This window comes from Rhinatrema bivittatum, chromosome 8 (assembly GCF_901001135.1).
Source record: "Rhinatrema bivittatum chromosome 8, aRhiBiv1.1, whole genome shotgun sequence".
Taxonomy (NCBI): domain Eukaryota; kingdom Metazoa; phylum Chordata; class Amphibia; order Gymnophiona; family Rhinatrematidae; genus Rhinatrema; species Rhinatrema bivittatum.
Window position 1 is genome coordinate 141,114,405 of NC_042622.1, and position 14,072 is coordinate 141,128,476.

Below are 14,072 nucleotides of genomic sequence, written 5' to 3' on the forward strand. Positions count from 1 at the left end.
CTGGTCAGCTTGCAGGCGGAGGAGGACCCCTCCCCAGGTCCCCTGCCAGCCAAGCTCCGGCGGTTGGACCCTCCGCTCGCTCCTGCGGCTCCGAACTCGCAGGGGTCTGTCTGGGTGCGGGTGGTCCCGGGGCCCCTTCTTTTCCAGACCCTCCGGTGCCTCTGGGGACCCCTGATCCGGATCCGAATTTGGATTTGGCGAGACACTCCCTCCTCTGGAGGGGGATGATCCCAGGGTTCTCCGTTTGTTTCAGAAAGAGGAGTTGGAACTCATCATTCCTTTTGTCCTTCAGGAGTAAGGGATTGAGGGTCCCCCGGCGGATACTCTTACTGCCGCGCTGCCAAAGCACATGGACCCCGTCCTGGCGGGACTCAGGGCTCCGGCTTCTGCCTTTCCTTTTCACCCTATGCACAAATTGCTACTCCTCCGGGAATGGGAAGCTCCCGAGGCGGTGCTCCGTGTCAGGAGGGCCATGGACAAACTTTATCCCCTCCCAGAGGAATGCCTGGAAATGTTGAAAATCCCCACGGTGGATTCGTCATCAGTCTCCGCGGTGACCAAGCACACCACAATTCCGGTGGTGGGGGCGACTGCTTTAAAGGATGTACAGGATCGCAAGCTCGAATTCCACCTTAAGCATATCTTCGAGGAGCTGGCCTTGGGAGTTCGGGCGACTATTTGCAGCAGTCTCATGCAGCGGGCAGGCCTTAGGTGGGTTCAGCAGTTACTTGGCACCCAGGACCTCCCGTCTGCTGAGGCGGAGCAGGCTGAACGGTTGGAAGGCATTGCGTATGGAGCGGATGCTCTGTATGATCTTCTCCACGTCCAGGCAAAAGCGATGGCCTCGGCAGTTTCTGCCAGAAGGCTCCTCTGGTTACGCAATTGGTCGGTGGACCCAGCGTCAAAGGCACGGTTGGGCAGTCTGCCTTTTAAAGGTAAGTTGCTTTTTGGTGAGGCCCTTGAACAGCTCATTGATTCCTTGGCTGAGAACAAGGTTCATAAGCTGCCGGAGGACCGACCGAAACAATCCCGAGCTTTTGTGCCCTCCCGTTCCTGGTTTTGGGGCCAACGTAGATATATGGCTCGAGGACGTGGTGCTTTTTCTTGGGGTTATCCTTCCAGGTTTCAGTCTTGGTCTCAGCCCTTTCGAGGTCGCCAGCCCTTCCGCAAGGGGGCATCTCAGCGTACCACCCCGAAGCCCGCTTCCCAATGAAATTCGGTCAACCCACTCCTCCATTCCCAATCTAGGGGGCGCCTCTCCCTATTCTTCGAGGAATGGGTCAAGATCACGTCGGACCAGTGGGTTCTCGATATTATCTAAGATGGTTATGCTTTAGAATTTTCCCGAGATCTGCCAGACCTCTATGTAGTCTGTCCTTGCGAACGTCTGAAGCGGGATGCGGTGGCCCAAACCCTTACCAGGCTCCAGCTGCTGGGTGCCATTGTCCCGGTCCCAGAGGAAGAGCTTGGCGCCGGCCAGTATTCCATCTACTTCATAGTGCCAAAGAAGGAAGATTCCTTTCGCCCGATCTTGGACCTCAAGAGGGTCAGTCGGGCCCTTAAGGTACCTCATTTCCATATGGAGACCCTGAGGGCGGTCATAGCGCGGTTCATCCCAGCAAATACCTGGCCTCTCTCGACCTAACGAAGGCGTACTTGCACATCCCAATTCGCTCCGAACACCAGAAGTTCCTCCACTTCCACGTTCTGGCCCAGCATTTTCAGTTCCGGGCGCTTCCTTCGGTCTCGCAACCGTGCCGCGCACCTTCACCCAAGGTCACGGTGGTCGTGGCGGCAGCTCTCTGCTGGGAAGGAGTCTTGGTCCATCCTTATCTGGACGATTGGCTCGTGAGGGCCAAATCGGAGGTTCTGTGCAGGCAGGTGGTCGACCGGGTTCTAGCTCTTCTTACCTCTCTCGGGTGGATAGTCAACTTCCCCAAAAGCCATCTCCAGTCTTCTCAGGTGTTGGAATTTCTGGGGTCCGGTTCGATACTCGAGTCGGCAAAATATTTCTGCCCCGTCCTCGGGCGCTCAAGCTCATTGGCCAGGTATGCAACCTTATCTCGCTTCCGCGCCCGATGGCGTGGGACTACTTCCAGGTCCTGGGGACTATGGCCTCCACCAACAACCTAGTCCCCTGGGCTTTTGCGCATATGCGACCGTTACAGAGAGCTTTGCTATCCTGCTGGCAGCCGGTGTCTGAACAGTTTCAAATGGTTCTTCCGCTTTCAGTCTCTATCATCGCCGACATACAGTGGTGGCTTTCGCTTCCACATCTTCTGAGGGGAATGCCTCTTCGGACTCCACAGTGGATCAGAGTCACTACGAATGCCAGTCTCTCCAGCTGGGGAGCAGTCTGTCAGTCTCAGATCACACAGGGATACTGGTCGCCAGTCCAATCCCATTGGCACATCAATCGGTTGGAAGCCTGGGCAGTTTGCCTGGCCCTACAGGAGTTTTTACCCCTGCTCCGAGGCAAGGCGGTGAGGGTCCTCTCCGACAACTCCACTACGATAGCCTATATCAACCGGCAGGGGGGGCACTCTGAGTTGACTGTTGGCCCTGGAAGCCAGCCGGCTCCTTGCCTGGGCAGAGCGTCACCTGGATTGCCTGGCGGCCTCCCACATAGCGGGCAAGGAGAATATGCAAGCCGATTTTCTGAGTCGCCAGCATCTCGATCCGGGAGAGTGGGAGATCTCTGACGAAGCCATGGATTTGATCATCAGCAGGTGGGGTCCCCCGCACCTGGACCACATGGCGACCTTGGGCAATTCCAAAGCCAACAGGTTCTTCAGCCGCTGGAGGGAGCACTGTTCGGAGGGAGTGGATGCTCTAGCTCTTTCCTGGCCCTCGGACGTCCTCCTCTATGTGTTTCCTCCGTGGCCTCTTGTGGGCAAAGTGCTACAAAGAATAGAACTTCACGAGGGGCCAGTCATCCTGGTAGCTCCAGAATGGCCCCGCAGGCCGTGGTTCACGAATCTGGTCAATCTGGCGTCAGTCGGCCCTCTTCGACTCGGCCATCTTCCTCATCTGCTTCGACAGAGTCCCATATTTTTCGACCTGGCGGATCGCTTTTGTCTAGCGGCCTGGCTTTTGAACGGAGACGTCTGAGACGTAAAGGCTATAAGGAGAAGATAATTACAACTCTCCTGCGGGCGCGTAAGCCATCTATTTCCTTGGCGTATGTTTGCGTTTGGAAAGTCTTTGAGAGTGCATGTTCTGAATCGGGTGTCTCGGCGCATTTGGCACCGGTCTCCGTGGTTCTTTCCTTTGTTCAGAAAGGTCTCTTCAAGGGTCTTTCCTTCAATTCGTTGTGCGTCCAAGTGTCCACTCTCTGTTCTCTTCTTGGTCGAGTTGAAGGGCATACCCTGGTGTCTCACCCGGACGTTGCTCTGTTCTTGAAGGGCACCAAACACTTGAGGCCCCCGTCTGTCCCACATGTCCATCCTGGAATCTCAATTTAGTCCTCCAGGCTCTCTGTGGGGCTCCGTTCGAACCTCTCCACCGGGCTATCCTAAAGGATCTTGCGCTCAAGGCAATTTTCTTAGTTTCTATTTGTTCCACTCGTCGGGTTTTGGAGATTCAAGCGCTGTCCTGTCGGGAGCCCTTTCTGCGTTTTTCAGATTCAGGAGTCTCTCTCAAGACTGTTCCTTCCTTTTTGCTGAAGGTCGATTTTTCTTTCCCGATGGGGCGATCTTTGTCGGCTTGATGTGAAACGTGTGTTAATCCGTTATCTGCAAGTCACCAATGAGTTTCGAATCTCAGATCATCTTTTTGTCCTCTGGAGTGGTCCAAATAGGGGCAAACAGGCTTCAGGACTAGTATTGTTCGGTGGTTGAAGGAAGCGATTGCCTCAGCTTATCTTTGCCGAGGCCGGCCAGTTCCTGAGGGCTTGAAGGCTCACTCTTTGCGTTCTCAGGCTACTTCGTGGGAAGAGAGTCAGTCTCTCCACAAGAGATCTGCAGGGCTGCTACATGGACATTCCTGCATACCTTTGCTCAGCATTACTGTCTAGATGTGCATGCCCCAGTCTTTGGTTCTTTTGGGCGGCAGGTGCTTCAAGCGGGTCTGTCTAGGTCCCACCCGGTCTAGGGAACTTTGGTACATCTCACGGTCTGGACTGATCCGGGTATGTACAGGGAAAGGAAAATTAGTTCTTACCTGTTAATTTTCGTTCTTGTAGTACCATGGATCAGTCCAGATGCCCTTCCCTGGTTTCTTTCCTTCTTTTCTGCCGGCCGCTCGAAGTTTTTTTCTACAGGTCTCTGGATGTATATCACCTATCATTCTATTCAGGACACCAGAAGCATCTGTATTGATGACCAAGGATATGCAAGAACACTATTTTAGAGTCCATTCCTTGTTGATAATTGTTTCGTTGGTTACTCTATTGAGTCTTGTTTACTTGCTTGATCTATTTTCGGGGTTTACCTTAGTTCTTATCTGCTTTAACAATGGTTATACTGAAGGGCTGCAGGGTAGGCTCTGTCCTGATAAAGGATACCCTTTTCAGTTTTAGTCTGACTCCATCTGCTGGACAGGAGGCTCAACCCATGGTCTGGACTGATCCGTGGTACTACAGGAACGAAAATTAACAGGTAAGAACTAATTTTCCTTTTCATGTTAGGAGTTACCAGCCAGGAAAAATAACTAAGCATCATGGTAGACAATACATTGAAATAGTCGGCTCAGTGTTCTGTGTTGGTCAAAAAAGAAGAGAATGTTAGGAATTATTAGGAAGAGAATAGTGAATAAAACAAGGAATGCTATAATGCAACTAGTGAAACTGCACCTTGAGTACTGTGTTCAATTCTGGTCACCGCATCTCAAAAAAGATATAGATTGTTCATTTTCCTGAGCGCTGCATTACTCAGGGAGTTCAAATCATTACCTGAACTTTTCAGGGAGTTCACTATCTGCCTAACAGTGGCTTGTTTCAACCATCCTCTACTACTAAAAATGTTAAAATACCTTGAAACTTACCCCGCCTTCTCATCCCCAGAGTTACCAGTGATGAAACAGACTTTCAGTTTCAAAAGCATAACGTTTAGTAAGTAGGCTAGAGATCTTATAAGAAATGGCAGTATCTGTTTATTTCATGCATACATACAAAAATCAAGATGGTGGAAACCGAAGGAACAAGATTGTGCTTCCTTCACGGAGTGAATAGAGACGATTACAGAATATACTGATTCTCGTGCCATGCTGTTTGCTCATCGTTTTAAATTTGCATTACATTTTTATACACTGTTAAACATGGCTCTCATATGCTTCTAGCCCTCCTCTCGCTCATCCCCTACGTTTGCTGGTACTTTTCCTTCATGAGCCTCTCAGACATCACACATTCTGCTTCTCAGCCTGTTTAACTTTCTTGGCACCTTCCTTATCTCACATTCATTTCTGCCATTCTCAACCTTGGGCTGACAATTACATTTTTTTCCTCTTCAGGCCTTGTTACTCCAATTACTAATCAGCATGAGGCATTTTTCTTAAAGCAATAATTAACCTAAATCTTCAAGATGCACTGGAGAAGGTACAGAGAAGGGCGACCAAAATGATAAAGGGATAGAATGGCTCCCCTATCAGGAAAGGCTAAAGAGGTTAGGGTTGTTCAGCTTGGAGAAGAGGTGGCTGATTGGGGGGGTATGATGGAGGTTTACAAAATCATGAGAAGAGCAGAATGAGTAAATGTGAATTGGTTGTTTACTCATTTAAATAATAGAAATATGGGGCACTCCATGAAGTAGCAAGTAGCACATTTAAAACAAATCTGAGAAAATTCTTTTTCACTCAATGCACAATTAAGCTCTGGAATTCATTGCCAGAAGATGTGGATAATGCAGTTAGCTTAGCTGGGTTTAAAAAAGGTTTGGATAAGTTCCTAGAGGCGAAGTCTATAAACTGATATTAATCAGGATGACTTACGGAATAGCCACTATTTATTTACCAGTATTAGTAGCATGGGATCTTTTTACTGTTTGGGAACTTGCCAGGTTCTTGTATCCTAGATTGGCCACTGATTGAAACAGGATACTGGGCTTCATGGACACTTGGACTAACACAGTATGGCAACGTCTTATGTATTATCTGATGTGTACTTATAGGAACAGAGCAAAGGTTTCTTATCAGCCATATAAGAACATAAGAAATGCCATACTGGGTCAGACCAAGGGTCCATGAAGCCCAGTATCCTGTTTCCAACAGTGGCCAATCCAAGCCACAAGCACCTGGCAAGTACCCAAACATTAGATAAATCATAAGCTACTATTGCATATTAATTATTGTAATAGCAATTTATGGATTTAACCTCTAGGAACTTATCCAAACCTTTTTTAAACCCAGTAACACTAACTGCTGAAACCACATCCTCTGGCAATGAATTCCAGAGTTTAACTGTGCACTGAGTGAAAAATAATTTTTTTCGATTAGTTTTAAATGAGCTACTTGCTAACTTCATGGCGTGCCCCCTGGTCCTTCTATTATCTGAGAGAGTAAGCAACCGATTTACATTAACTTGTTCGAGTCCTTCCATGATTTTATAGACTTTTATCATATCCCCTCTGTCGTCTCTTCTCCAAACTGAACAGCCCTAACTTTAGCCTTTCCTCATAGGGCAGCCATTTCATACCCCATATCATTTTGGTTGCCCTTCTCTTCACTTTCCCCAGTGCAGCTATTTCCTTTTTTGAGATGCGGTGACCAGAATTGCACACAGAGGCATTATGACATACTCCGTTTTATTTTCCATTCCCTTCCTAATAATTCCTAGCATTGTTTGCTTTTTTGATCGCCACAGCACACTAGGCTGACGATTTCAATGTATTATCCACTGACGCCTAGATCTCTTTCCTGGGTGGTAACTCCTAAGATGGAACCTAAAATTGGGTAACTACAGCAAGGGTTATTTTTTCCTATATGCATCACTTTGCACTTGTTCACGTTAAATTTCATCTGCCATTTGGAAGCCCGATCTTCCTCTCTCAAGGTGCTCCTGCAATTCATCACAATCTGCTTGAGATTTAACTACTCTGCATAATTTTGTGTCATCTGCAAATTTGATTACCTTACTCATTGTACCTCTTTCCAGATCATTTATAAAAATTAAAAAGCACCAGTCCAAGTACAGATCCCTGAGGCACTCCACTGTTTACCTTTTTCCTCTGTGAAAACTGACCATTTAATCCTACTTTCTGTTTCCTGTCTTTTAACTAATTTGTAATCCACAAAAGCCTCTCATGTGGGACTTTGTCGAACGCCTTCTGGAAATCCAAATATACCACATTTACCGGTTCACCTTTGACAACATGTTTATTCACCCCTTCAAAAAAATGTAGATTTGTGAGGCAAGACTTCCCTTGGGTAAATTCATGTTGGCTGTGTCCCATTAAACCATGTCTATCTAAATGTTTTGTGATTTTATTCTTTATAACAGTTTCCATGATTTTTCCCGGTACTGAAGTTAGGCTCACCGGTCTATAACTTTCCCTGGATCCCTTTTTAAATATAGGGGTTACATTAGCCATCTTCCAATCTTCAGATACATTGGATGATTTTAATGATAGGTTACAAAGTTTTACTAACAGTTCTGAAATTTCATTTTTTAGTTCTTTCAGAACCCTGGGGGTGAATACCATCCGGTCCAAGTGATCTTAATACTCTTCAGTTTGTCAGTCAGGCCTTCCACATCTTCCAGGTTCACAGTGATTTGGTTCAGTTATAGAAACATAGAAATGACGGCAGAAGAAGACCAAACGGTCCATCCAGTCTGCCCAGCAAGCTTTCATACTTTTTTTTTTTCATACTTTTGTTACTCTTGTCCCTTTAAATAATTTTTTTGGTTCTATTTCCCTTCCATCCCCGCCATCGTAGATAGCAGTGCTGGAGCTGCATCTAAGTGAAGTATCCAGCTAATTGGTTTGGGGTAGTAACCACCGTAATAAGCAAGCTACTCCCACGCTTGTTTACCCAGCCTGTGCAATTCAGTCCTTGTTGGTGGTTTGAATATAAATCTTTTTTCTTCATTCTCCCTGCCATTGAGGCAGTGAGCTGTGCTGGATATGTATTCTAAGTGAAGTATCATGCTTGATTTGGGGTAGTAACCGACATAACAAGCAAGCTACACCCATGCTTATTTGTTTTACCCAGACTATGTAATTCAGTCCTTGTTGGTAGATGTCTGAATATAAAACATCTTTTCTTCATTCCCCCTGCCGTTGAAGCATAGAGCTATGCTGGATATGCATTGAAAGTGAAGTATCACGCATTTTTGGTTTGGGGTAGTAACCACCGTAACAAGCAAGCTATTCTTATTTTTTTTTTAAGTGTGAAAGTGACAGCTGCCTATAAATTAAAGGTTGCTTTATGGAATTAATTAATTAAGGTTGCTTTATGGAATTAATAAATTAATTTACATGCTAATCAATCTCTTCCCCACATATTTATAACACCACATCTCTAAAAGAAGCAATGTGTGTATTTCTTCTGGGCTATTTCCAAAGTTTTAATACAGTATTGGCAGCCGTGACAAATTAAATCAAACACACTGATAAGGGAAAATAATCCAGTCTCTGGCCCTTTCTTCCTTTAACAGCATGACGATAATGGATCAGAAGTTTCAGCAAATCTTGGGCTGGCAACTGCTGGATCAGAACAAAGCCATTAGTCACATTTTAGAAGAGGTAGGACCAAATTGCCTTTGCAGAAAAGGGTCTCTTTTCTGTGTGAACTGAGTTTCAAGGTAAGGCAGAGCTAAAATGAGCCACTCTTTTTTGGCTGAAACTGTGAAGCAGCTGGTAGTGCAGACACTGATTGCTGAGATAAACTGTGCATCTTCACAAGAAAACAAGCTGACCTAAGGTTGTCGATATAGTTGGTTGAACCAGTCCTTGTTTTTTAAATCCTAGATTAAGACATTCTGGTGTTGCCCTGTATGTACCCGGATCAGTCCAGACCATGGGTTATGCCTCCCTTCCAGCAGGTGGAGACAGAGGAAAAACTTGAAAGGCACCCTCACTTAACCTGGTGTGCCTCCTGCATCCCTTCAGTATTTCTCTGTCTCCAGCAAATGGAGGTGGTGCAAAGACTGCAGTCTTGCCCTGTTTCTGGGGTTAGGCTATCCCTTAAAATTAAGAGGGAACTAGCTATAAGTTTTGAATCAAGCAAGTTTAAAAAAAAAAAAAAGAGAAGCTCTTCTACAGGGGATTGTTTTCCCAAACCTCCCAGAGGGTTGCTAGATCCTGCGGGGTCATCCTCTCTGGTGGCAGGTTATTGGAGCTGGGGTTGGTAAACCCGCAGGGCTCCAGCCAGGTAAGATGCTGGGGAAGAGATTACTGGTGGTCTAGTCCCTCTTTTACCCTGTGGTGATACTGAGTGTTTAAAAAGAAAAAAAAAAAAATTTTCAAAAGTTTTCTTTTTTGCTCTGCTGCAATCCAGGACCTCTCCCCACCGATATGATGTCCCCACGAATGTCGGTATAAAAAAGTTGCTAAATAAATAATCTGAATCACCATGTTTTTGAGAAATTTTGCAGCGTTTTTCACGTGTTGTGGGCTGTCCCCCCCCCCCCCCACGATGCCGCGGCCATCTTTGTGTGTGGCATGTGGAGAATCGTCCATGCGGCTTTCTAGGGCCGGCATTTGCTCCCACTGCCTACCTGGAGGGGAAAGCAGCTCTTTTTCAGGGTCTGCAGCATTAGCCAAGCCTCAAGGGGCTCAAAAACGCTCTGCTCCACGGGAGCTTCTGGCTGATCCGTTTCCCCTCAGTGCAGGGACGGCAGCCATCTTAAACACCTTTGCTGAAGCTCAGGCAAGGGCTATGGGGGTGGGGGAGCTTCCCCCAGCACTGTCGCCGGTCCCTGCCAGTCCTGAGGATACTTTTGATCAGGATTCTTTACAGGAGGATCCTGTTTTACCAGGGGGACAGGACGTTGATTCTGATTCCTTTTCTTTAGATTTTGTCCTCCTTATGCATACAGCATTTTTGGCTTCCAGGTCTCCGCAAGGTGCTGCTTTGCCGAATTACACTGGCTGCCAATTGAACAAAGAGTGCAATTTAAAACACTATGCACAATCCACAAACTAATCTATGAGGAAAATACTGACTGGCTAAACACTGCACTACGACTACATGTTCCCCAGAGAAATCTAAGATCAGCCAATAAAGCTCTACTAACCATACCCTCTGTAAAGACAGCAAAACTGACGCAAGTAAGAGAGAGAGCACTATCCCTAGCCGGTCCAATATTATGGAACACAATGCCACTCGAAATAAGATTAATGAAAGATTTAAAACTCTTTAAAAAAAGTTTAAAAACATGGCTCTTCAAAAAAGCTTTTCACAGGAAGAGTGGGGAGTAAGGAAGGAAGAGTGGGGAGTAAGGAATACTAACGGACAAGAAAAGAACTCCGACACACAGTTAAAAGTTAACAAACAGCAGTTATCCCTCCTTTATTATTTTTCTCATACCTAAAGATTAACTTAAGATAGTACAGTATATCTCATATATGGATATTCTATTAGTCATATAAATAAGTCGGGTTAGGATTATAAATTAGCTAGTAGGAACCAATAAATCTTCGGTTACACGATTCAAATAATATACACTATCTGGATCGTGGATTTATGGTCCTGGGAATGCATTACCAATTCTGCGCTCTGCCCTTCGGTCTCGCGACCGCACCTCATACGTTCACCAAGGTCATGGTGGTTGTGGCAGTGTCCCTCCGGAGACAAGGCCTCCTCATTCATCCCTACCTGGACAATTGGCTCATCAGGGTGAAGTCAAGGGAATGCTGTGTGGAAGCGATCCACAAGGTGACCACTCTTGGAATCCCTAGGCTGGGTAATCAATCAGGCCAAGAGCAATCTTGTCCCCTCTCAGACATTGGAATTTCTAGGAGCCCAGTTAGACTCCTCGGTCAGGAAAGTTTTTCTCCTGACGGACCAAATGAACAAATTGATGGGGCAAGTTTGTCGCTTGTGAGCACTTCCGTTGCCCAGGGCCTGGGACTACCTTCAAGTTCTTGGCTCGATGGCATCTACTCTGGAGGTGGTTCCCTGGGCCTTTGCTCATATGAGACTGTTACAACAAGCATTGCTTTCCCGGTGGGATCCCAAGTCGAAGAATTTCCAATTCCCTCTGCCACTCACCGATCATGCCAGGTCCAGTCTTGGGTGGAGGCTTTGCCCACACAACCTACTCAAGGGGTGGATCTGGAAGTTCCGAACTGGATAGTGGTGACCACAGATGCCAGACTCTCTGGCTGGGGAGCTGTTTGCCAGTATCTTTCAGTACAGGGCAGCTGGTCCCCAGAGGAGTCCGGGTGGTCGATCAATCCCCTGGAGTCCAGAGCGGTTTGTTTGGCCTTGCAACACTTTGTCCCCCGATTACGCCATCAGGCGGTTCGCGTCCTGCCCAACAAAGCGACAACAGTGGCCTATATCAACCATCAAGGAGGTACCAGAAGTCAAGCTGTAGCTGAAGGCGGAGCTACTCATGGCTTGGGTGGAGCAAAATCTTACGATGCTAGCGGCTTCTCACATCGCCGGGAAGAACATACAAGCAGACTTCCTGAGTTGGAGGCACATAGATCCCGGAGAGTGGGAACTCTCGGACAGAGTGATGGATCTCATTTCTCGCAGATGGAGGACTCCCCACATGGACTTGATGGCAATGCGGGACAATGCTATGGCTCCTCGTTTTTTCAGTCGCAGGAGAGATCACAGTGCAGAGGGGGTTGATGCGCTAGTACTTCCCTGGCCAACCTCAGTTCTCCTGTACGTGTTCCCTCCTTGGCCTCTGGTAGGCACCCAGTTTAGGGAAGCTTTGGTACATCCCATTGTCTGGACTGATCTGGGTACGTACAGGGAAAAGAAAATTGGTTCTTACCTGATAATTTTTGTTCCTGTAGTATCATGGATCAGTCCAGACGCCCACCCAAAGACTAGGAGTGGGTAACAGGGGGATCTGTAAAGTCTGTGCGTGCATATTCAGGTTATGTTATTGCAGCATACTAAGAAAGAAAGCTACAGGTTACATGTTTATATGTTCGTTCTTAAAGTTCTGTTCTTGCTTGATTCATTGCTAGTCTTATTCTGCTTTGATACTCTATATACTGAAGGGATGCAGGAAACACACCAGGTTAAGTGAAGGTGCCTTTCAAGTTTTTCTCTGTCTCCACCTGCTGGAAGGGAGGCATAACCCATGGTCTGGACTGATCCGTGGTACTACAGGAACGAAAATTATCAGGTAAGAACCAATTTTCTTCTTCTTCACCTGTATTGTTCACATGTATTTGGTAACAACAATCCTGAGGGTTGGTCATTGACACAGCTGCACTTCCATGGAATGCTGGCCATGAATGCCAGTTCTGAGCCCAATGTTGGTCCTTGAAATAGCTGGAGGAGGAGCACTGCACGGCATGTTTCCATAGTGGACGCAGGTACACATCAGGGTTACCTATTTGACTACCTGCTGGCACAGTGAGCGGCGGATTCCTTAGGGTACTCTTTAGAGTAACTGCTGAAGGAAGTTTCTTGTATGCTGCAGTTCACAGGTCACAGTAATTTTTGTGAGTGAGGCATTAATATCAGTAGAATAGCTTTAGTCTTTCAGCCCTGCACCTTCTATGTTAAGGCAGAATGTGAATCACGTCTGGTCCCAATTACTTCCATCTCATAATGAGAGTGGAAGCTCTGGGTAGAAAACTAATGTGTAAAGAAAAAAAAAAGTGAGGAATGTTCACTTTTTTTTTTTTTTTTAATGCTGAAGCACCTAGAAACCTAAAAACTAAGCAATGCTCATTCTGACCAAGGGATTTCTAGCCTTATAAATAATTTCCTACTCCCTCTTTCCTTAGTATGCTAGGCTAGAATGAATTCCAACTTGTGCAAGGCTTAAACAGACCTGTGTAGCCTGTGTTCACATGTTCTCTGTGAATTTCCGAATTGAGCTTTGTCTCAGGGTCCCCTTCTGAACTTCCATGGTCACTTTAGCTCTCTAGATAGGTCTGTGCCATGTTTACTGAACTAAATGTTCTTCTGTTTTAGTCTGCAATTCAGAAAGCTGCCTTCGAAGCCCTTCAGCTGAAGAAAGATTTAATGCACCAGCAAATTAGGAACCAGGTGAGCCAAAGGGCGAGATGCAAGAGATTTTATATCAGATCCAACAAATAAATGTTGGGAGCTGTAAAAACTCACTGTAAAGAGTAGCCATACTTTCCTATGACAGTATATAGTCATCTTATCCCAGGCTGCAAATTTGGCTATAAAATCATATTTTGGCTATGGAAAAGATTAATAAAACTAAACCATCAACCCACCAGTCCTCCAACTGGAAGAAATCATCATATTCAAATGACACTGATTATGATTTCATTAGCTGTGTGAATTTAGAAATTAGGTTTGATGATATGTTACTAATTTCAGGATGTAAATGTGATACCCTAAACACATGGGGGAATGGAAGAGTGCCATTAAAAAAAATCAAAGGGGACACAATCTTGGGTTGGCAGATGCATAAAACTATAAATTAACACCATCATGCGTTCCATTAACACCTTATTACTAAAGCAAACTCAAGGCCAGCTGCTTGCTAAGTAATCTTAGCAATGGATTTTATGTATCAAATTGAGTTCACATATCCCTGGACTCTTCTGTCACACAGAGTTGCTGTGCACCATTAGTAAATCTGATTCCTTCAGTGTGTAGCATTTGTGTTCTAGGGCACACAATTTCAGAGACATGATTTCACACTGGGATTTTGATTAAAAATGCAAATGACCCTCTAGATGAAAGACAAGAGAATCTATCTACCCTTCCTCACCCTCTCAAAGGCAGATATGGGGGAACACTATGGAGCAGGAATTTTTCAGGCAGGCTATGATCGTTCAGCTTTAACCTCAAAAGTCTTTTAGTTCTGCTCAAGGTAGCAGACAAGTCCTGGCATAGCTTGCCACAGGACTGTGCAGGATTTGTTGCCTGTATTAGTATACTGGATCGAAGATTGCATATTTGCAGCTTGTAGCCTGGCTCAGCATCCTGCTGAGGTGATAGTAAATAAACCCTCCTCTTAC

The 14,072-nt window shown here is 46.1% G+C and overlaps 1 protein-coding gene across 3 annotated transcripts in view; it reads left to right on the plus strand.

The window, feature by feature from the left end:
* LRSAM1 (leucine rich repeat and sterile alpha motif containing 1) overlaps positions 1-14,072 on the plus strand; it is a 169,151-nt gene that overhangs the window by 117,575 nt on the left and 37,504 nt on the right. For all 3 annotated transcript variants that reach the window (XM_029612087.1, XM_029612088.1, XM_029612086.1), the window contains exons 17-18: positions 8,591-8,678; positions 13,048-13,122. In XM_029612087.1, the coding sequence (XP_029467947.1) occupies positions 8,591-8,678; positions 13,048-13,122 (163 nt within the window). The remainder of the gene's footprint in view (positions 1-8,590; positions 8,679-13,047; positions 13,123-14,072) is intronic.